This window comes from Oncorhynchus mykiss, chromosome 20 (genome assembly GCF_013265735.2).
Source record: "Oncorhynchus mykiss isolate Arlee chromosome 20, USDA_OmykA_1.1, whole genome shotgun sequence".
Taxonomy (NCBI): domain Eukaryota; kingdom Metazoa; phylum Chordata; class Actinopteri; order Salmoniformes; family Salmonidae; genus Oncorhynchus; species Oncorhynchus mykiss.
The window spans coordinates 7,744,357-7,767,334 of record NC_048584.1 but is presented as its reverse complement, the minus strand read 5'-3'; the positions used below and the strand labels follow the sequence as shown (position 1 = coordinate 7,767,334).

Here is a 22,978-nt window from a genome sequence, read left to right as displayed (position 1 = left end):
CGGTATGCCTGGCACCTACTACCATACCCTGTTCAAAGGCACTTAAATATTTTGTCTTGCCCATTCACTCTCCGAATGGCACACATACCCAATCCATGTCTCAAGGCTTAAGAACCCTTCTTTAACCTGTCTCCTCCCCTTCATTGATTGAAGTGAATTTACCAAGTTACATCAATAAGGGATCATAGCTTTCACCTGATTTACCTGGTCAGTCTATGTCAAGAAAAGAGCAGGTGTTCTCAATGTTTTATATACTCAGTGTATTGGCCTAATCCATAGAGTTAGAGTAAATAGAACAACACATCTACACTATAGAATCCATAGAAGTAGGATTCTGAATTCTTAGAAGTAGAATTCGGAATGTTGAGGTGTATGAGTTTTTAGTAGTTTGCCCCATATCACGTGTCTAAAGTCTTTGATGTATTCAGTACGTATTGGAAGGGAGGAGTTGATGGATTCATGGTTAGTATATTTGTCATAACACGCGAGCTACATCTGGTGAACTGTAAAGTATTAGAGAATCCTCTTTTCTCAGATATCTTAATCTTTCTTGGCGTTTGTGGCCAGACATACGCAAGCTCTTAGCGCTGGGTATTCTAGTTATTTTCTGTTGAATTTACGCATAAGTGGTCCTGGCCTGGGACATCCTTCACTGTTTTGCTGTGTAGAGTGTTGATGAAACACCCCGGCCCAATTCCTCCGGTGATTGATGCCTATGAAGCCCATAGAGCTAAACAGTGTTGAAGGAGGGGAATACTAGAAGCTGCAGCTGCATTGTTAGATAGATCACAGACATAGTAGCTTCTGTGTTGCTGCCTCATGTCATGTCCATCACTCAACCACTTTACAAACAGGTGAGGAAATCAGTTCGACAATTGATTGTTTTATTTGTATTTTCTTTCGGGTTCTGAAATGGTGTACACACTATGATGAGAAAAAAAGCCTTTGATTTTATTGTCATATCTTCCAGAGCATGTTCCACGCTCTCCGTCTCTATTTTCCCCCCCGCATCATAACATAGCCTCACTTACACACTGTTTTTAAGTTAGTGCAGGTAGTGACAAAGACATCCTCTCTACTGATATACACCCAAACAGTTATTTTTTCCACCCTGTGCCTGTTTATTTAAAACATCTGACCTGTGAACTCTCCCCAGCAGTTTACATTTGTAATCTGCCGTAAGTTACCGAAGGGGTGTGTATGTATCAGCTGTCAGACACACTGCCTTTTAGGAGCCCACTAGACTAAACCACCAGTGGTCATAAAAAAGGTAAAAGTTAACAAAAATGCTTGGTTTGTGTAATATCTTTCCAAATGAATAAGCTACGTAATCCTTTGTTGAATGACCTCGAATAAGTCTGAGATTTAGGAGAATGAGGGGAGATGGTAGGTTGGCGCGGTTGTGGATTGAATGCAGAGATTGTTTCTAGAGTTGTTTATTTGCGTACAGCACATCACTGAGAACTGATTTAGAGAATGGAGACAGTTTCAGTTTGTTTCTGTCACCATGTGAAGATCTGAATCCTGAGCTGAATCAAATTTTCTTTGACAGAAAAACCCACATATATTTAAGAAAATATTGTCTTTGATTTACCGTTAAGCAATAATCATTGCTGCCTTTCCAATGTTGTTGCTGGGTAATACACTCCCGGTCAAAAGTTTTAGAACACCTACTCATTCAAGGGTTTTTTTTTCTTTTTACTATATTCTACATTGTATAGACATCAAAACTATGAAATAACACATATGGAATCATGTCTCCAAAAAACAAATAAAAATAGCTTTGATTGGATTCTTCAAATAGCCACCCTTTTCCTTAAAGACTTTGCTTTGCACACTCTTGGCATTCTCTCAACCAGCTGCAGGAGCTAGTCACATGGAATGCATTTAAATTAACAGGTGTGCCTTCTTAAAAGTTAAATTGTGTAATTTCTTTCCTTCTTAATGCGTTTGAGCCAATCAGCTGTGTTGTAAGAAGGTAGGGGGGTCTACAGAAGATAGCCCTATTTGGGAAAATACCAAGTCCATATTATGACAGCTCAAATAAGCAAAGAGAAACGACAGTCCATCATTACTTTAAGACATGAAGGTCAGTCAATCTGGAAAATGTCAAGGCCTTTGAAAGTTTCTTCAAGTGCAGTCGCAAAAACCATCAAGCGCTGTGATGAAACTGGCTCTCATGAGGACCGCCACAGAAATGGAAGACCCAGAGTTACCTTTGCTGCAGAGGATAATTTCAGTTACCAGCCTCAGAAATTGCAGCCCAAATAAATTCTTCACAGAGTTCAAGTAACAGACACATCTCAACATCAACTGTTCAGTGAATCAGACCTTCATGGTCGAATTTCTGCAAAGAAACCACTACTAAAGGACACCAATAAGAAGAAGAGACTTGCTTGGGCCAAGAAACATGAGCAATGGACATTATAACGGTGGAAATGTGTCCTTTGGTTTGGAGTCCAAATTGGAGATTTTTGGTTCCATCTCGGGTGTCTTTGTGAGATGCCGTGTGGGTGAACGGATAATCTCCATATGTGGATTTTCACCGTAAAGCATGGAGGAGGAGGTTTTATGGGGTGGGGGTGCTTTGCTGGTGGCACTATCTGTGATTTATTTAGAATTCAAGGCACACTTAAAAAGCATGGCTGCCACAGCATTCTACAGCGATACACCATCCCATCTGGTTTGCGCTTAATGGGAGTATCATTTGGTTTTCAACAGGATAATGACCCAACACACCTCCAGGCTGTGTAATGGATATTTTACCAAGAGTGGCGAGTGATGGAGTGCTGCATTAGATGACCTGGTCGCCACAATCCCCCGACCTCAACCCAATTGAGATGGTTTGAGATGAGTTGGACCACAGAGTGAAGGAAAAGCAGCCAATGTGGGAACTCCTTCAAGACTGTTGGAGAAGCATTCCAGGTGAAGCTGGTTGAGAGAATGCCAAGAGTGTGCAAAGCTGTCATCAAGGCAAAGGGTGGCTAATTGAATAATCTCAAATATAAAATATATTTTGATTTGTTTGACACTTTTTTGGTTACTACATGATTCCATATGTGTTATTTCATAGTGTTGATGTCTTCACTGTTATTCTACAATTTAGAAAATAGTGTAAATAATGAAGAAAAAGTTTGACCGGTATTGTACCTACAATGGAGACTTGCAGTAAAGTGAAGGCATTTATTTTCTCGCAACATCCTAAAATCAGCCTACTCTCTCCCCGCATAGCTAGATATCAATGAAACAAGCAGGAAATACATCTTTGGTTCACACGTCCAGTCATCACCTACTTGAACTTTTTCATTTTGCTAAGCTTCTATAACGCTGTAACCTTTTATAAACCCCCCAAAATGGGAGGAAAGAAAAAGAGAGACCGTGTGTTTTACCCCTGGATAGTTCTTCAGAAGCCTCCTGTCGGTGTGTTTACTCTTCGGGAGAAGGGCTTGGTTTTCAGATCTGGAGTCTGCAGTCTTTTACAACATTATCTTGTCCGTCACTTGACAATTGACTGCTGTAACTGCAATCCCCGCTTAGCAATACTCCTGTTATATTTTCCATTCGAACAAGCCGAGGGGTCACCAGAGCGGGCTGCCTGTGTTAGCCAAAGCCAGATGGGCTTTTCCTATAAACAAGTGTACAGGCGGTATTTATACAGTCCGTGGCACCTGACGCCATAACACTCACGACACTCTGTTTAGTGGCCAGTGTTGCCATAAGTCACTTTGGAAAATTAAGTAAATATTTTCAATATGGTCCATGCCATTGTTTATTATAGAATGGCAAAAGTTCTAAATCTTGCCAAATCCTCTGTTAAAAAATCATTTAATAACAACTTGTCGGAGCTGCAAAGCGAGGCGTACATAGAACCAGTACCTTTTCATTAGTCCAAAGTCTATTTACTTTCAAACAAATCCTGAAACACCATCTTTTTTTAACATTCTTTCTCTCTCGAGCACGTGGAAGGGCTCCGGTTGTAGTCGTCTATTACACAAATCACAGACTATGACAATGTTGGCTGCTAACATTGGATTCTACAGTTTGAGACCACAGTTTGGGATAAAAACATGCCTGCGCCTTGCCAGGGGGCACTGTATCGAGTTAAAGCCAAAGAATGACATAATTCATAACATAGAATGAGAAGGTGAACTCCAATGTGAATGCATTCTACAGTGCCTTGCGAAAGTATTCGGCCCCCTTGAACTTTGCGACCTTTTGCCACATTTCAGGCTTCAAACATAAAGATATAAAACTGTATTTTTTTGAGAAGAATCAACAACAAGTGGGACACAATCATGAAGTGGAACAACATTTATTGGATATTTCAAACGTTTTTAACAAATCAAAAACTGAAAAATTGGGCGTGCAAAATTATTCAGCCCCTTTAATTTCAAGTGCAGCAAACTCTCTCCAGAAGTTCAGTGAGGATCTCTGAATGATCCAATGTTGACCTAAATGACTAATGATGATAAATACAATCCACCTGTGTGTAATCAAGTCTCCGTATAAATGCACCTGCACTGTGATAGTCTCAGAGGTCCGTTAAAAGCGCAGAGAGCATCATGAAGAACAAGGAACACACCAGGCAGGTCCGAGATACTGTTGTGAAGAAGTTTAAAGCCGGATTTGGATACAAAAAGATTTCCCAAGCTTTAAACATCCCAAGGAGCACTGTGCAAGCGATAATATTGAAATGGAAGGAGTATCAGACCACTGCAAATCTACCAAGACCTGGCCGTCCCTCTAAACTTTCAGCTCATACAAGGAGAATACTGATCAGAGATGCAGCCAAGAGGCCCATGATCACTCTGGATGAACTGCAGAGATCTACAGCTGAGGTGGGAGACTCTGTCCATAGGACAACAATCAGTCGTATATTGCACAAATCTGGCCTTTATGGAAGAGTGGCAAGAAGAAAGCCATTTCTTAAAGATATCCATAAAAAGTGTCGTTTAAAGTTTGCCACAAGCCACCTGGGAGACACACCAAACATGTTGAAGAAGGTGCTCTGGTCAGATGAAACCAAAATGGAACTTTTTGGCAACAATGCAAAACGTTATGTTTGGCGTAAAAGCAACACAGCTGAACACACCATCCCCACTGTCAAACATGGTGGTGGCAGCATCATGGTTTGGGCCTGCTTTTCTTCAGCAGGGACAGGGAAGATGGTTAAAATTGATGGGAAGATGGATGGAGCCAAATACAGGACCATTCTGGAAGAAAACCTGATGGAGTCTGCAAAAGACCTGAGACTGGGACGGAGATTTGTCTTCCAACAAGACAATGATCCAAAACATAAAGCAAAATCTACAATGGAATGGTTCAAAAATAAACATATCCAGGTGTTAGAATGGCCAAGTCAAAGTCCAGACCTGAATCCAATCGAGAATCTGTGGAAAGAACTGAAAACTGCTGTTCACAAATGCTCTCCATCCAACCTCACTGAGCTCGAGCTGTTTTGCAAGGAGGAATGGGAAAAAATGTCAGTCTCTCGATGTGCAAAACTGATAGAGACATACCACAAGCGACTTACAGCTGTAATCGCAGCAAAAGGTGGCGCTATAAAGTATTAACTTAAAGGGGCTGAATAATTTTGCACGCCCAATTTTTCAGTTTTTGATTTGTTAAAAAAGTTTGAAATATCCAATAAATGTCGTTCCACTTCATGATTGTGTCCCACTTGTTGTTGATTCTTCACAAAAAAATACAGTTTTATATATTTATGTTTGAAGCCTGAAATGTGGCAAAAGGTCGCAAAGTTCAAGGGGGCCGAATACTTTCGCAAGGCACTGTATGTCTATGTTTGAAACAGTGTATGTCACCACTCATTGATACACGCTCACATGTCATCCTCATGTTACCCATCATGCTGCTGGATTCGAGCTCCTTCATCCTCTCCTTCTTCATTAGCTCTATGGATTGTCCAGCAGGAAGCATTAGGTCACGTTAGACATTGTAAGACCACAGGGAAACACTGAGAATACACCTCATTTTATTAGGAGAGGACAATATGCTACTTACTGATACTTACTCTCAAGCTCCACTGGGGCCTGTTTTATATTTGGGGGAAAACCACAAACGTGGACCAGAGTAATGTATTTCTTTCAGACTCCGTTAAGTGTTCGAAGTAAAGAAGTCACGGTAGAGAAAAGTCTGAAGCAGTTAAATGTAGAATTAGCTCAGGATAAGATGCCATACAACTGCTACATTTACAATCATTTAGCAGATAATAGTATCAACAGCAGCGTACAATAGGTGCATCCAAATAACACAGTTAAAAAATATGAGCACATACCTCAAGCATCACAGTTTGTTTGCCAGCAACTATCATAGTACCATAATAGAATATGATAAGCAACAAAGATATGCTTATTAGCTTCAACAGAGAATCCCTCTATTAATTCCTCAGTAAATTCCCAATCAGGAAGTCCTGGCTTAACCCCAACATAAATAAATGTAGCCAGCCAGCCAGTCAGCCCTCAGCCCAGCTGGTGGTCCAACAGGGGGAAGAACAGAAATAAGAAAAGAGAGAGTGTGAGAGAATCAGGAAAGATACAAAAGGAAAGAAAACATTCCTGGAGAAACTACTCAAATTAATAATTTGTCAGTGAGAGGACCCGGAAACTGATAGAGAGGATTTGGAGGACATCTTAGATGTGTGAAGCGCTTTCTGTAAGATGACATTGGAAACTACGTTCAACTCAGGGCCTTTGTGGGGCCTTTACGCTAATGCTTAAAATAATCCCCCAAAAAAAATGTCATGGACTTCTCTCTTTTGACTTATCACAATAGTCTCTAAATAGTTTGAGGAAATAGTGTTGATGCATTCAAAGATGGCCACACGGTAGAGGCACATTAGCACATAAGCTAAAATATGCAAAAAATCCTTTCGAAATCGTCTTCTCATGAGCCACAGTACCAAATCACACCAAATGTGGAATGAAGGCCCATGCTACATTTATTTATTTAAATATATATTTCTTTCAACTTTATTTAACCAGGTAGGTCAGTTGAAAACAAGTTCTCAATTACAACTGCGACCTGGCCAAGACAAAGCAAAGCAGTGCGACAAAAACAACACAGAGTTACATATAGGATAAACAAATGTTCAGTCAATAACACAATAGAACATCTTTATACAGCGTGTGCATATGAAGTAAGGAGGTAAGGCAATAAATAGGCCATAGTGGCGAAGTAATTACAATTTAGCAATTAAGACTGGAGTGATAGATGTGCAGATGAGGATGTGCAAGTAGAAATCCTGATGTGCAAAAGATCAGAAATAAAAAATATATATATATATATATGGGGATGAAGTAGGTAGTTGGTTGGATGCGCTATTTACAGATGGGCTGTGTACAGCTGTAGCGATCGGTGAGCTGCTCTGACAGCCGATGCTTGAAGTTAGTGAGGGAGATATAAGTCTCCAACTTCAGTGATTTTTGCAATGCGTTCCAGTCATTGGCAGCAGAGAACTGTAAGGAAAGGCAGCCAAACGAGTTGTTGGCTTTGGGGATGACCAGTGAAATATACCTGCTGGAGCGCGTTCTACGGGTGGGTGTTGCTATGGTGAGCAGTGAGCTGAGATAAGGCTGAGCTTTACCTGGCAAAGACTTATAGATGACCTGGAGCCAGTGGGTTTGGCGACGGATATGTAGCGAGGACCAGCCAACGAGAGCATACAGGTCGCAGTGGTGAGTAGTATATGGGGCTTTGGTGACAAAATGAATGGCACTGTGATAGACTGCATCCAATTTGCTGAGTAGAGTGTTGGAGGCTATGTTGTAAATGACATCGCTGAAGTCAAGGATCGGCAGGATAGTCAGTTTTACGAGGGTATGTTTGGCAGCATGTGTGTAGGTGGCTTTGTTGCGAAATAGGAAGCAGATTCTAGATGTAATTTTGGATCGGAGATGCTTAATGAGTCTGGAATTAGAGTTTACAGTCTAACCAGACACCTAGGTATTTATAGTTGTCCACATATTCTAAGTCAGTTCCCTCCAGAGTAGTGATGCAAGGCGGGCGGGCAGGTGTGGGCAGCGATCGGTTGAAGAGCATGCATTTAGTTTTACTAGTGTTTAAGAGCAGTTAGAGGCCACGGAAGGAGTGTTGTAGGGCATTGAAGCTCCTTTGGAGGTTTCTTAACGGTGTCCAAAGAAGGGCCAGATGTATCCAGAATGGTGTCATCTGCGTAGAGGTGGATCAAAGAATCACCCGCAGCAAGAGCGACATCATTGATATATACAGAGAAAATAGTCTGCCCGAGAATTGAACCTTGTGGCACCTTCATAGAGACTGCCAGAGGTCCGGACAACAGGTTTTCCAATTTGACACACTGAACTCTGTCTGAGAAGTAGTTGGTGAACCAGGCGAGGCAGTCATTAGAGAAACCAAGGCTGTTGAGTCTGCCGATAAGAATTAGGTGATTGACAGAGTCGTAAGCCTTGGCCAGGTTAATGAAGACGGCTGCACAGTACTGTTTTTTTTATTGATGGTGGTTATGATATCGTTGAGAACCTTGAGCGTGGCTGAGGTGCACCCGTGACCAGCTTGGAAACCGGGTTGTATAGCGGAGAAGGTAAGGTGCGATTCGAGATGGTCGGTGATTTGTTTGTTCACTTGGCTTTCGAAGACTTTCGAAAGACAGGGCATGATGGATATAGGTCTGTAACAGTTTGGGTCTAGAGTGTCTCTCTCTTTGAAGAGGGGTATGACCGCAGCCGCTTTCCAATCTTTAGGAATCTCAGACGATACGAAAGAGAGGTTGGCAGACTAGTCATAGGGGTTGCGACAATGGTGGCGGATAATTTTAGGAAGAGAGGGTCCAGATTGTCTAGCCCAGCTGATTTGTAGGGATCCAGATTCTGCAGCTCTTTAAGGACATCAGCTGTCTGGATTTGGGTGAAGGGGAAGCGGGGGGAGGGGTTATGGGGCTTGGGCCAGTTGCTGCAGGGGGTGCTGAGCTGTTGGCTGGGGTTGGGGTAGCCAGGTGGAAAGCGTGGCCAGCCGTAGAGAAGTGGATTTATTGGTGGTGACAGTGTTTCCTAGCCTCAGTGCAGCGGGAAGCTGAGAGGATCCTTTGCTTTACTAACTGAATGTGTATATTGGTTCCTGACTTCCCTGAAAAGTTGCATATCGCGGGGACTATTCGAAGCTAGTGCAGTGCGCCACAGGATGTTTTTGTGCTGGTCAAGGGCAGTCAAGTCTGGAGTGAACAAAGGGTTATGTCTGTTCTTAGTTCAAGACCTGTCTTGAGAAAAGCTAAGGGATGGTCAAAAGATGACAAATCAAAAAGGAGATGTGTCCATTTAAACCACAGTGGCCTATCAACTTGAAACTTGTCAGTGCTGTCATGCACGTCCCCAACATGAACCACACTGAATTTGGTATTGACATCTCAAAAAACAAGGAAATATTAACAACTCATCATTTGCGTATGTAATGCTAATCCTCAAAATAATCTGCAATAATCTTCTCCTCATGAATAATCTTCTCCTCATGAATAATCTTCTCCTCATGAATAATCTTCTCCTCATGAATAATCTTCTCCTCATGAACCATATGTCAGATTCACTCCAGATTGTGTATTTACAGTCTGTAATGGTTTTGAGAAAGAAACGGTTGCTGCATTCAAATATTGTTACACTGTACCTACAGATGCATATTAGCACATACAGTGGAGCAAAAAATTATTTAGTCAGCCACCAATTGTGCAAGTTCTCCCACTTAAAAAGATGAAAGATGCCTGTAATTTTCATCATAGGTACACTTCAACTATGACAGACAAAATGAGAAAAAAAATCCAGAAAATCACATTGTATGATTTTTAATGAATTTATTTGGAACCACACAGCCATCATACTGCTCAGGAGGAGATGCGTTCTGTCTCCTAGAGATGAACTTACCTTGGTGTGAAAAGTGCAAATCAAGAACAACAGCAAAGGACCTTGTGACGATGCTGGAGGAAACAGGTACTAAAGCATCTATATCCACAGTAAAACGAGTCCTATATCGACATAACCTGAAAGGGCACTCAACAAGGAAGAAGCCACTGCTCCAAAACCGCCATAATAAAGCCAGACTACAGTTTGCAACTGCACATGGGGCAAAGACCGTACTTTTTGGAGAAATGTCCTCTGGTCTGATGAAACAAAAATAGGCCATATTGACCATCGTTATGTTTGGAGGAAAAAGGGGGAGGCTTGCAAGCCGAAGAACACCACGCCAAACGTGAAGCACGGGGGTGGCAGCATCATGTTGTGGGGATGCTTTGCTGCAGGAGGCACTGGTGCACTTCACAAAATAGATGGCATCATGAGGGAGGAAATGATGTGGATATTTTGAAGCAACATCTCAAGACATCAGTCAGGAAGTTAAAGCTTGGTCGCAAATGGGTCTTCCAAATGGACAATGACCCCAAGCATACTTCCAAAGTTGTGGCAAAATGGCTTAAGAACAACAAAGTCAAGGTATTAGAGTGGCCATCACAAAGCCCTGACCTCAATCCTATCGAAAATGTGTGGGCAGAACTGAAAAAGCGTGTGCGAGCAAGGATGCCTACAAACCTGACTCAGTTACACCAGCTGTCAGGAGTAATGAGCCAAAATGTACCCAACTTATTGTGGGAAGCTTGTGGACGGCAACCCAAAACATTTGACCCAAGTTAAATCATTTAAAGGAAATGCTACCAAATACTAATTGAGTGTATGTAAACTGACCCACAGGGAATGTGATGAAAGAAATAAAAGCTGAAATAAATAATTCTCTACTATTATTCTGACATTTAACATTCTTAAAATAAAGTAGTGATCCTAACTGACCTAAGACAGGGAATGTTTACTAGGATTAAATGTCAGGAAATGTGAAAAACTGAGTTAAATGTATTTGGCTTAAGGGGTATGTAATCTTCTGACTTCAACTGTAAGTATTCAGACCGTTTACTCAGTACTTTGTTGAAGGACCTTTGGCAGCGATTACAGCACAGTTTTCTTGGGTATGACGCTACAAGCTTTGCACACCTGTATTTGGGGAGTTTCTCCCATTCTTCTCTAGAGGTCATCTCTAGCTCTGTCAGAATGGATGGGGAGAGTTGCTGCACAGCTATTTCTAGGTCTGTCCAGTGGTTCCAAACTTCTTTGATTTAAGAATGATTGAGGCCACTATGTTCTTGGGGATCTTCAATGCTGCAGACAGTTTTTGCTACCCTTCCCCAGATCTTTCCTTCAACCTCATGGCTTGGTTTTTGCTCTGACATGCACTGTCAACTGTGGGACCTTATATAGACAGGTGTGTGCCTTTCCAAATCATGTCCAATCAATTGAATTTACCAGAAGTGGACTCCAATCAAGTTGTAGAAACATCTCAAGGGTGATCAATGGAAACAGGATGCACCTGAGCTCAGTGCACCTGAGTGTCATGGCAAGGGGTCTGACTACTTATGTAAATAACGTATTTCTGTTTTTGATTTTTAATACATTTGCAAAAATATCTGATAACCTGTTTTCGCTTCGTCATTTTGGGATATTTTGTGTAGATTAATGATGAAAAAATGTAATTGAATCCATTTTAGAATTAGGCTGTAACACAACAAATGTGGAAACAGTTAAGGGATGTGTCACGACTTCCGCCGAAGTCGGTCCCTCTCCTTGTTCGGGCGGCGTTCGGCGGTCGACGTCACTGTTCTTTTAGCCATCGGTGATCCACTTTTCATTTTCCATTAGTTTTGTCTTTGTTTTCTACACACCTGGTTTTCATTCCCCAATTACATGTTCGTGTATTTAACCCTCTGTTTCCCCCATGTTTTTGTGCGTGACTGTTTCTATGTTCATGTCGGTTCATGATGGCTGGTTTTTTGACGGGTGCTGTTTTCACCCGTGCGTAATATTTACCGTTTGTGTTTGTTACCATGTGCCTTTATTTTTGAATAAATTACTTTGCTCACTCATTTTGCTCTCCTGCGCCTGACTTCATGCACCAGCTACACTCACCGACTGACAGGATCTGAATACTTGAATACTACTACTACTCTGAATGTACTGAATATGGAGGATACAACAATTTAGCTGTGAAGAGGCAGAATAATTAGATCATTTGTTTAGGTACTGTCCATATGTAGCTTGATTTTCGTCACAGGTTCAGGAATGGCTGATAAATTGCAACATTTAGCTGAAGGTAACTCTGCAAATAGCACTGTTGGGTGATTAAAAAAAAATCATAGTCAATCGATCAATAATATAATAATACTCTGAGCAACAAAAAGAAACAAATCTATAATTTACAATCTGTAGAAAGTATGGGAATAGAAAGGTTCAAAACTTTTGTGAAAACATCACAGCACAGTTTAAAAATATAAAAGAGAAAACAAACCTGGATGGTGTTCAGAGATATTCATTTTTTATTTTTTAATTTCACCTTTATTTAACCAGGTAGGCTAGGTGAGAACAAGTTCTCATTTACAACTGCGACCTGGCCAAGATAAAGCATAGCAGTGTGAACAGACAGCAACACAGAGTTACACATGGAGTAAACAATAAACAAGTCAATAACACAGTATACATTTTTTTATTTTTTTACAAAATATAGTCTATATACATTGTGTGCAAAAGGCATGGGGAGGTAGGCGAATAATTACAATTTAGCAGATTAACACTGGAGTGATAAATGATCAGATGGTCATGTGCAGGTAGAGATAGATAGACGGGAGGGGTTGAGTGGCACTGAAGGGTGGGACTAAAATAAGATCATCACCGATCTCCAGACCTGAACCCCATTGAAAACCTCTGGAATGTGATCAGGAGGAAGATGGATGTTCACAAGCCATCAAACAAAGCCGAGCTGCTTGAATTTTTGCACCAGGAGTAGCATAAAGTCACCTAACATCAATATGAAAGACTGGGGGAGAGCACGCCAAGACGCAAGAAAGCTGTGATTGAAAATCAGGGTTATTCGACCAAATATTGATTTCTGATCTCCTCCTTTCTTTGCATTATTCCAGGTCTGACAACACTGCATATTTTTTGTTATATTGACCAGTTGTCATTTTCTGCAAATAAATGCTCTAAATGACAATATTTTAGGGGGAATTTGGGAGAAATGTTGTCAGTAGTTTATAGAATAAAACAAAAATGTTAATTTTACCTAAACACATACCTATAAATAGTTAAACCAGAGAAATGTATAATTTTGCAGTGGTCTCTCAATTTTTTCCAAAGCTGTATATTTACCAAAAATTATATATTATATTATTATTATTGTTATATATATGTATTGAAAATGATGCAGACAATTACATTGATGGAAGCCTCAATCTATCTGCAATATTAAAGCTGACCTTTCAAAAAAATTTGCAGGCACTGAGAATGGGAAAGTGAAACCTAACCTAATGACAATAACATCTACTTTGACCGCACAAACAAACAATGTCACTAATGCTTTACGGCGTAATATATTTCTGAAATAGCCATCACAGTCACTGAAACGTGAAACGTGGCACAGATGACACAGATACCCAATGACGGGAGACTTACTCGCATTACTCTTCAATCTGTTTTTCATTAGAGAGAGTGGAAGATAACACATCCAGGGGTCTACCCCCAAATAACACACAGGTCGTCCCCCGCACTGAAGGGGGAAAATAGGAGGCCCTCTTTACACCTAGATGGAAGTCCACATTTCAGACTTGTTTCTTACCTCTGATTGTTCTGTAACTCAGGTCTCCGGTCACTCTAAGCGTCCAGATAACATCAGACAATAAAATAAAAGTATTTTGATGAGGGGGTCTCGTTTTTTTTACAGCGTCAGAGTTGGGTGGCTTGAGCCACTTAGTCACATCGTGCACTTCACTCCCACCTTACCCTGGACCTATTGCCTGGGCACGTATCTAGAGTTGAGCTCAGAACATAGAATTAGAACTCATCCTAGTTCTAGAACTACTTTGGAGCTTTTCCAATGTTTCATCACATTGACTGTAGGAGAGTGGGGTAGGCAGAGCCACTCTTGTTTCTAGGTTACCAAACACAAAATGTAGAATTTGGAGAAAGTGGTAAGCAAGTTAGGTAAAAAAAATTAAAAATCACAAATCACAAATTTCTACCAGGATTCATGATGCTTGTATCTAAACCAAGGTAGATCATTTTAATATTGTTATATATATATATATATATAAGCTTCAATTTGAGGTCCTAAACCGGGCATGAAAGTGCATCCTTGTAGCTGTGTGGGCTAATATAGTCTAATGTTTCATCTTGTGGTAAGTTGAGCCAATGACCATGAGGTAAGTTGAGCCAATGTTTGAGCCAATTGCAAGTTCATCAAATTGAAGGTTTTTCTTTCCAGGGCATTACCGCTGGGATATGAGGTAACAACAGGGCCTGGCCTATGTTAAAAGTATTTTAAAAGTTTGTTAGGTGTTAACCCTTTACACTTGTACCTGTATACAGGTTACAAAGTGCAGATTTGGGCACTAATAAATTGGAACGTAGTGGCTGGACAGTAACATGCTATACATGACGTTAGAGCTCTGGCTCTGCGCTTCACAGCGACGTAGGGGTTTAGACTGACAGGCGTTCTGAACTTGAGAACCACACGTGACAAGAAGTTGCCCCCATCCCTCCTGGCAATTGGGCAATTTTTGCTGTAAATTAAGAGGACTATGTATTTTGAAAGATGAGACGTTGAGGATTATAGTAAAAACCGCTTTGATGTCGTACAAGCAAGCTAAACCAATGTGTACTTCACATTTCCAAATCATAAAAACGAATGTTATATACAGTGTCAATGTTGATGATCATTATGTTTGATGTACAAGATGACATGGCGTCATACCCTGGGTTGTTCTGAACAGAATGAGCCGACATTTGTTTATTGTGAAGAACAATTTGCCGCACACGCACCTGAATGTACTCATAACTCTGTTTCTCTGAATTGCCTTGTGAAAGCCTAACAATGTTAGATTGTATTATATACTGTAGTTTAGCTAGTCATATTGGCAATAGAACAAGCTTTCAAATCATGCCCTCCAGATTGCGATTTATAATGGACCGTTTGTTGACTGCGTAAACAACAACAGTAAATGTGTGATTGCAGGGTTGTGTTTCAAATGAAACAACTACAAGTGTGCTTGGTGTAGTTCCTAAACGGCACAGCTAGGAAAACAACTTAGGAAATGTTCACACTTTGGAGAGGTGTGTGTCCACTTGGAGACACCAGTCAGTTATCTCACTCAAACCCTTGTCGTTTTTTTGTCTTATGTTGCACCTACCCCACATCTTCCAGGAATATTTTTTTTATCATGTTACTGAATGTATCAAGAAAAAAGTACAGTAAATGAAAAATGCACAAAAAAAATAACAGCAGTTGGCTTCCATCCAATTGGCATCAGATTTTCATGCGATTATTCTAAATCTGCGTAAAGAAAATATGATCATTTTCCCACCAGGGGGGGGGTGTTTCCACCAAACAGATTAAAGTCAGTGAGTGATGATGTAATGCACACAAAATGTACTTTTTCGCTTAAGTTTTCATGTACCGAATAAAATTCAATATAACAAAAAATTGTTAGGTTCAATTGTAAATGTGCCTACTCTGGTGTTGGCACTGTGGGCTCTAGCCAACAGCTTGCAGATACAGTGCGTGTAGGCTAGTCTACATAATGAGATTATTATGGATAGGATAATATTTGAATTTGTCAAATGGCAGTCAAGCATCGATCATCACGTCACCAGAATCAGACCCTTGATATTTATTGGAAAGGAGCATCAAGATCACAGTGATTTTTCACCACGGTGTGAAGTTCATCATCATTTATTTAATCTGTAGCCTAATAAACTGCATGATTTCCCGAGTCATAGTGGGAGGACCACACACCATGTCATTGTGTGACTCCAAGTGTACTTCAATATGATGGTTATTATATCAATATTTCCACTGCCATTTCTCGCATAATTAATTTGTATCTATCAGCATTTATAAAATTGCACTGAAACTTCCTGTTTCCGTCACAGCTGTCATAAAAAAAATGTTTTATACGGTATGACATTACTATCATAAAGAAAATGGTGGATGGAAACATGGTTAGTGTAATGTTTCTGATTCAGTCTTGTGTCAGGTGAACTGTTGTGTACCCACCGTTGGTCTCATCATTTTCTCATTATCTCCTAACTGTTCCCTTTCAATTGCTACCAGTGCGGAGCGATTCGTGTTTTTCTTGTTCGGTTTCGGTGTGATTGTATAAACAATAATCATGTTCTTTTTCGATTTCTTTGTAGATAAAAAATTGTATATATTAAATGCATTATGATATAATGACATATCAAAGCCAAAAATAGTGAACATTGAATTGCCACAACATTGAAAATATTCTATTCTCTCTGTCAGGTCCATATTGGGTAGACACTAATAGAAAAATAGGAAATTACTATTAAACAATACAATATTTTAGTTAAATATTTATTTGTTTTAATTAGATGCCTTTATTACTTTTCATTCCTTAAAGTCATCATCTCATCTCTGCTCAGGCAGTAGCAGCCAAACAGCCAGACAACGTTATCCCTGTACTCCCCATACTGTTCTGTCTTTAGTCATCTATTTAGCTAAGCTAGCGGCAGAGCTGTCTGACAAAATCATTTTATTAGTTCTTCAAAGAAGATAAGGCATACTTTCACCAACTGTCTCTGTCCCTTTCTCTCATCGTTGTGGACATTCCTCTCTCTTGCAGTCTGTGTCCATCTAACCTATTATAGCAGGCGTAAAAAGTCTCTGCCTGAGCCGGAAAAAATGGCTCAATGGATTATTGTCACAGTAGGTAATTATCATGTTCTGGGCTGTACTAGTTTGAATATTTGCTTAGTGAAACCTACAATTCCCTTCAGCCCAGCGTCTCACATAGTTCTTGAGTTGATTTCTCTCGTGATTTGAATGATTTGATTTCTCTCTAGAGAAATGGTGAGTTGGGCTCACAACAAAAACTAACTCAATGGAATTCAAGTAATTGAACCGACTGAGCGATTAACCAAACTGTCAGTTAATCGCTCAGCACTCATTTCTACCATGGTTTCGCATTTTCATTTTTTTTTTGCCCTATCCATAAAGGCCAATTCCCAAAGTGTAAAGGGTTAAAAGGCAAAAAGGTGATTGTGTTGAATTGTGTTTGGAAAATAATGATAGACATGGTTTTTAAAAAGGTAGTGGTAATATTTCATCCAGAACAGGCATTTGTAGGCGGCTTAATTTACCCTGTCCTGAAGCCAAGAGACCACTTTATTTGGACAAGCTATGTTTTCAAAACTGTCATGTTTACATTAATTCAGATTATTTCCAGGGATACACAACATCCTGAAATATATGTAGATATCTTTGTTAAAAAGAATACTATATTTCCCTTGATGGAGTGATGCTGGATGTAAAAATGGCTCAATTTACCCACCCCTCTCCCCTACCACCTAAAACGTATTGACTGAGGGAATACATTTTTTACATAAGAAATGTGTAGTTCTCATCCTATAGCTGAGCCATACAGGACACCAGTCCCAGTCATCCCAGCCTTTATTAGGCTGTCACTGTTACAGAAAATGGCCAGGGGTGGGCTTCCTCGGTCAATGGCGATGGGTGGGCTTTCAACCTCCGGCCCATCAGTTAAGACCTCATTAAAGGAGTGCACAAAGGCATTTTTTCTCTGTTCTGCTGTTTCAGGGAGGATAATTTACTGTAAGTGTTGTCTTATTTCTGAGGTAAATGCTGGGCTTTGTTATTGTTTCCCCCTAGCTCGTGTTTATGTACCGTACACAAGCCCCCTTTTTTGTCTGCTCAACGAACGCTACACATATCTGTGGGACGAGATACTGTATCTGTCCTACCACACAGATAAGTGTGTTTCCGATGGGCTCTCCTCTCCCTCACAGGGCTGTTTGGTCAAGTCTTGGTGAATGCCTGTGGCGTAAAAGTTTATTTAAATCATAGTGCAGTATTGTTAACAAGTGTGGAAAGGATTTAGTTGGGACCATTAGTTGAACTTGTAAAGTGTTATTGGCAGAGAAGCAGAACCAAGCATTACACTTGTTTAATTCCTGTCGAATATGTTTTCATGATACATTTACACTATTGTTTTCTTTTGAACGGATCATTTCATTATTCAAAAGATTTTTCATAGTTTTCACCCTCCAATCTTGGCCTTTACTTACTGAACACTCTAACCCGGCAGACCAGCCGACGTAGCCTAGCTTTTTGATACCTCTGCTATTTTTATGAGGCATCACATATGAGGGAATGATTGTCCTCTAAGCATCAGAGTGGTTCTCCAAACAGAGCTTATTAAAGAAAACACTGATGTATGTTTGTGGTGGCCTGTGAGGCCTCTCAGTGGATGATGATGTACGGGGCCCAGACAGAACAGCACAGAAGACTTGGCTAGTCTACGGACGAGAGTGAGGGGCCTCGTTTTTCACCTCGACACGTTGTGGGGGCTCTCAAAGCTCCTGAATCTGGAGAGTGTGGTGTGTTTAATATTTGCACAGAGGGGGAAGAAGGTCTGCTCTTTGTAAATTCTGTAAATTAAGAAGTTGGCTGCTGTGGCGGTGGAGGGTGGATGGCGAGAGAAGCAGGACGTGTCCGTGGGCTTAAGCTCTGTAAACAAACAGACGCATGCAGCATGCTGGTCGCTGTGCCGACTCCAGTCTCAGCAGGCTCAGGTGGTTTCTAAACCAAAGACAATACTAAACGCTGTAGGGCTGTTGGAAAGGCACACACTAACATAATGGTTTAGAACCACAGGGTTTAGAACTACAGCGTCATTCAAAATGTGAAGGCGAGGATTTCTCGTTGTGTGACGTTTATCTATGGCGTATATTTCTCGTCTTGTAACGTCAGTTGGATATGAATTGACCAGTTGTTGTTTTTAACCAGGAGTTGACAGACGCTGAGGCAGCAACAATATCCAGCACGGTGACCTCTGTGTTATCATGACATCAACCTATGGAGTCGTGACAGGATGTGTCCTCTCTTTCTCTGACAGGGGGACCCCCAGTAAAGGAGTCATCCAGAGGGGAACACAGCGTTGCAGTGTGCGACATGAATGCAGTGAAAACTACTGAGCTGTCTGTCCACAGTAAGGAGAACAGGCAAAGTCCTGGACACCTAAAGACTAAAGAGGACGAGGAGGACCCCTGGGACAGGAAGGACCCCAGTAACCACACAACCAGGAAGCATCCCTCAACCATTGGGGGAAAGAATGGTGAGTTTCAATAATATTAGTTGTAATTCTAATTAAATGAAAATGTAAACAGGACTAACATTTGTGACCGACCGACTTGATTCGCTCTTATGTAGCAACATTTGAAATGTTGTTTTTTACATTGCATACAAGTAGAGACTCACAGCTAGATAATTGTATATCATACACTAAAGTTTTGGAACAATGGGAAAGTAATTCTGCTTTGAAAGTTAATAAACTTGTTACCTCAGCTTTTGAGAAAATGGCCCTTGAATGCTTTGGCACACCTACAGGAGAGCTCTTCTTTCTCTACACCCATTGTTCACACACTCTTATGCTTTAGCCCCAACCATCTCCTTAAGGATTCACATGTGAGGCCATGTACTAAACAACCAAAGATGTCAAGACTAAAGGCTGGTTTATACTATGGTTGTGTTCGTAAATTTAATCTGGAGTGCTAGAACATGCTCTGGGTGATTGTAAACACAGTGTTATCACATTGTCAGTTCGTAAACGCACACTGGATGCTCTGGCCGAGGAGTAGGGTTGATCCGAGCGTTCTGACCTAACAACAGCAGTCAAGCACCAAAGCTAGCTGGCTAACATTGGCTAGCTTGCTAGCTACTTCCTGACACAAATGAGAGAACACCTCACTCTGACCATTTTACTCCCCCTAGCAGAGCTGGTTAGGCTGTTTTTATGTTATCCAGAGCGTTGGTGACTGCAACTGTGCTGCTGGCAACTATTTAATTATGTTTTTTTGACAATGTTTACTGACACCGGCCATATTCAACGGGTGTTGAGCGTTCGTAAATTCGTAATTTAATCTGTGCTCTGAAATCGGAGTCGATAGCCAGAGTAAATTTACCAGCAACGTCTATCGACAGTTGTCTCAGTGACATCATGAACATTCTATTGAAATGGACATAGTGGAGTCTTTTCTTTAGACATGTAGCTAGCTAGCTAGCTAAACAATGAACCATATTCCCAACTCATAACGTAACTACCCTGCATGAATCTGCAAGTAGCTAACCAACCAGGTTCAATGTTAGCTAGCTACTAGCAACAACTAGCAATGCAAATGGCTCTGAGATACGAATAATATTGCTACACAGATCATGTAAAGATAGATATATTTTGTACCTTTATTTAACTAGGCAAGTCAGTTAAGAACAAATTCTTATTTTCAATGACGGCCTAAGAACCGTGGGTTAACTGCCTTGCTCAGGGGCAGAACGACAGATTTTTACCTTGTAAGCTCGGGCATTCGATCGAAGTCCAACGCTCTAACCACTAGGCTACCTGCCGCCCCCGATGATACTAACGATAGTGATCAGCAGATTGATTGGATTGGCTGAATCAATCACACAAGATAACAAATGATATCTAGATTTTCGTAAATCTATGACCAAAAATAATTGTGGTTATTTTCTTTTGTAACTTAAAGTTACATACAGGCCTCTTTTAAAGTAAATCACTTATATTTTCTACCAACATACATACCAGATAAATAGATAAGTATGTATGGTGAGTCCCTGCCAAGTTCCTTCCCGCGCCAGATAAAACAAGATTGTTTGAACATTTTATTAAAGCCACCTGATGATTCATCTGCGATGAAATATCTGTACGCTCTGCTTTTCAACTTCACAGCCCTAATCAAACCGGCTTAAATGCCACTGGCATCACAAGGGTCTGAAGATGAAAGTATTTGAGGAATCCAGTGATATAAACGTGTATTTTTAGAATGATGTATCCCCCTGGACTCCCTGCGAAACGAAGGAACGACGCTGAGAGAAATGCAGCCTCTTCCCACTTCACTCCTCCTCAAGCCCTCTCCTCTCCTCTCCTCTCCTCACTTCTTTTCCATGATGTCATGTGCGGCTAAAAGTAATGGAAGAGACAGACAAACATAAACTGGAATCTCCTCAACTTTTAGCCATTCATTTTTTTTCTCCTCTCTCTCTCCCGTCTTCTTCTTTCAAATCAGTCCTGAGACAGATAGAGAGGGCGAGAGAGTGGAGAAAAAAACAACAACAGTAAAATGCCTCAGCATCTTGACCACGTCTCCCAGTGCTCTTGCCAAAGACTTGACGACAGAGTCCAAATATAAAGTCAAGATAAGGCTGATTTGGTCATAGTCGCCTTTTTAATTTACGCAACTATGTAATGGTGATACGATAAACCAAATGTCTGGTTTCTAAGGCTCGTTGTAAATGAACACTTTGTAAATGTCTGCAGGGAAAATACAGTTAAGAAGTTAAATGTGAGTCCAGTTTTACAGGAGTTAGATCCCAACAAGAAGACGGTTACAGTGACCGTCTAGGATTTTATTGCTGTCCGCAGCCGCCCTCACACCTCTTTAACAGCAGCAAGCCGCGGAAACACGCGATACACACCTCCCTCAGCAAGCACCACTGGGACACGCACAGCACTCACGCTCTGTCTGTGTGTGTGTGTGTGTGTGTGTGTGTGTGTGTGTGTGTGTGTGTGTGTGTGTGTGTGTGTGTGTGTGTGTGTGTGTGTGAGCGTGCACATCCATCTGTGTGTGTGTGTTAACATAAACCCAGCAGTGTCTCAAACTTGGCCTCTAGCCAGACGGTCATGTTCTTAGTCGGCATCTAATCATGAGAACTCTCCTCTTCTCTCTCGGGGTGAATGAATGCTTCTCACGTGTGATTCTGGCAGTCGTTATAACCTTGTAACTCCTAAACGCAGCATCACATATGACCACCCTAGTCGGTTAAAGTAGAAAAGTACAGCCTGCAAAAATGTGATTTAATCAGTGTTATGATTGTGAAGGGGGAAACTTTAATGTAGACTTGTAATATGTTGTTTAAAGGTCAATATGCAGCATTATTAATTTCAAAGTATCTCTGCCGGGTTTAACATAAAAAATACTTTGAATTGACTTGTTGTATCTTGTATCTTGTTTATATCGTGATTTAGAGTTGAAAAGAGGGCTAGATCTCTTGCCAAGTCATACCAAGTCTTTTAAGGTGTTGAAAGAGTCCACAGGATGGCATCGTTCACACAAGTTTGGCAACAGATGCCTATACCCTCCCATTGTAGCTCATAGGGCATCTTTCACTGCAATGAAATAACACAGAAATCTTCCTCCTCCACTACTCAGTATGGAAGACGCGACTCAGTCAGAGGACTTTATGGGTGCCCCTTGATAGTCTTAAGTGGTTTCCTCTCCTTGTCTCCTTTCCTCTATCCTGCACTGGCATAAAAAAGCTGGATAGCAAGTTCCTAATGCATCCAGATCCATATCGTCCAGATCCATGCAGGTGAAGGAGAGGAAAGAAGGAAATGAAGCAACAATTGCACTATTGATGTACACACTCCAAGTCAGATGTTCTCATGTAACCCCTTAAACGTCAGATTACCTTCTCAAGAGCAGGTTGATTCAAATGATCGATTACTCCCATCACGTGAGACTTGAAACACTTCAACCAAGAACTGACTTCCTGAAATTTAGATTGAAGAGTCCAATAGTGATATCCTTTTATTTATGGGATAGGTATTTCCAGAGTACAAGCCTCATAAACTTGCAATCAAATCTCACTGGCCCCACATCAAAGATCTTGATTGGGTAGCGTTCCGGTTACCGATTTGTAAGGTGGTTCAATGCGAGTGTAATTCTTCACAGGGTTTTCATGTGAAAACAAACCCACAGCTTTACCTGATAGAAATCTGGAAAAAAAATACTATTTTCGTTTGGTGAAACGATGGAGGAGGAGATGAGGAGGAGGAGGAGGAGAGGTCTGAGGG

The 22,978-nt window shown here is 40.9% G+C and overlaps 1 protein-coding gene across 4 annotated transcripts in view; it reads left to right on the top strand.

Moving 5' to 3' along the window:
* myocd (myocardin) overlaps positions 1 to 22,978 on the top strand; it is a 136,997-nt gene that overhangs the window by 68,947 nt on the left and 45,072 nt on the right. For all 4 annotated transcript variants that reach the window (XM_036955695.1, XM_036955694.1, XM_036955692.1 and 1 more), the window contains exon 4: positions 19,007 to 19,225. In XM_036955695.1, coding sequence (XP_036811590.1) covers positions 19,063 to 19,225 — 163 coding nt within the window. In that variant the 5' untranslated portion in view covers positions 19,007 to 19,062. The remainder of the gene's footprint in view (positions 1 to 19,006; positions 19,226 to 22,978) is intronic.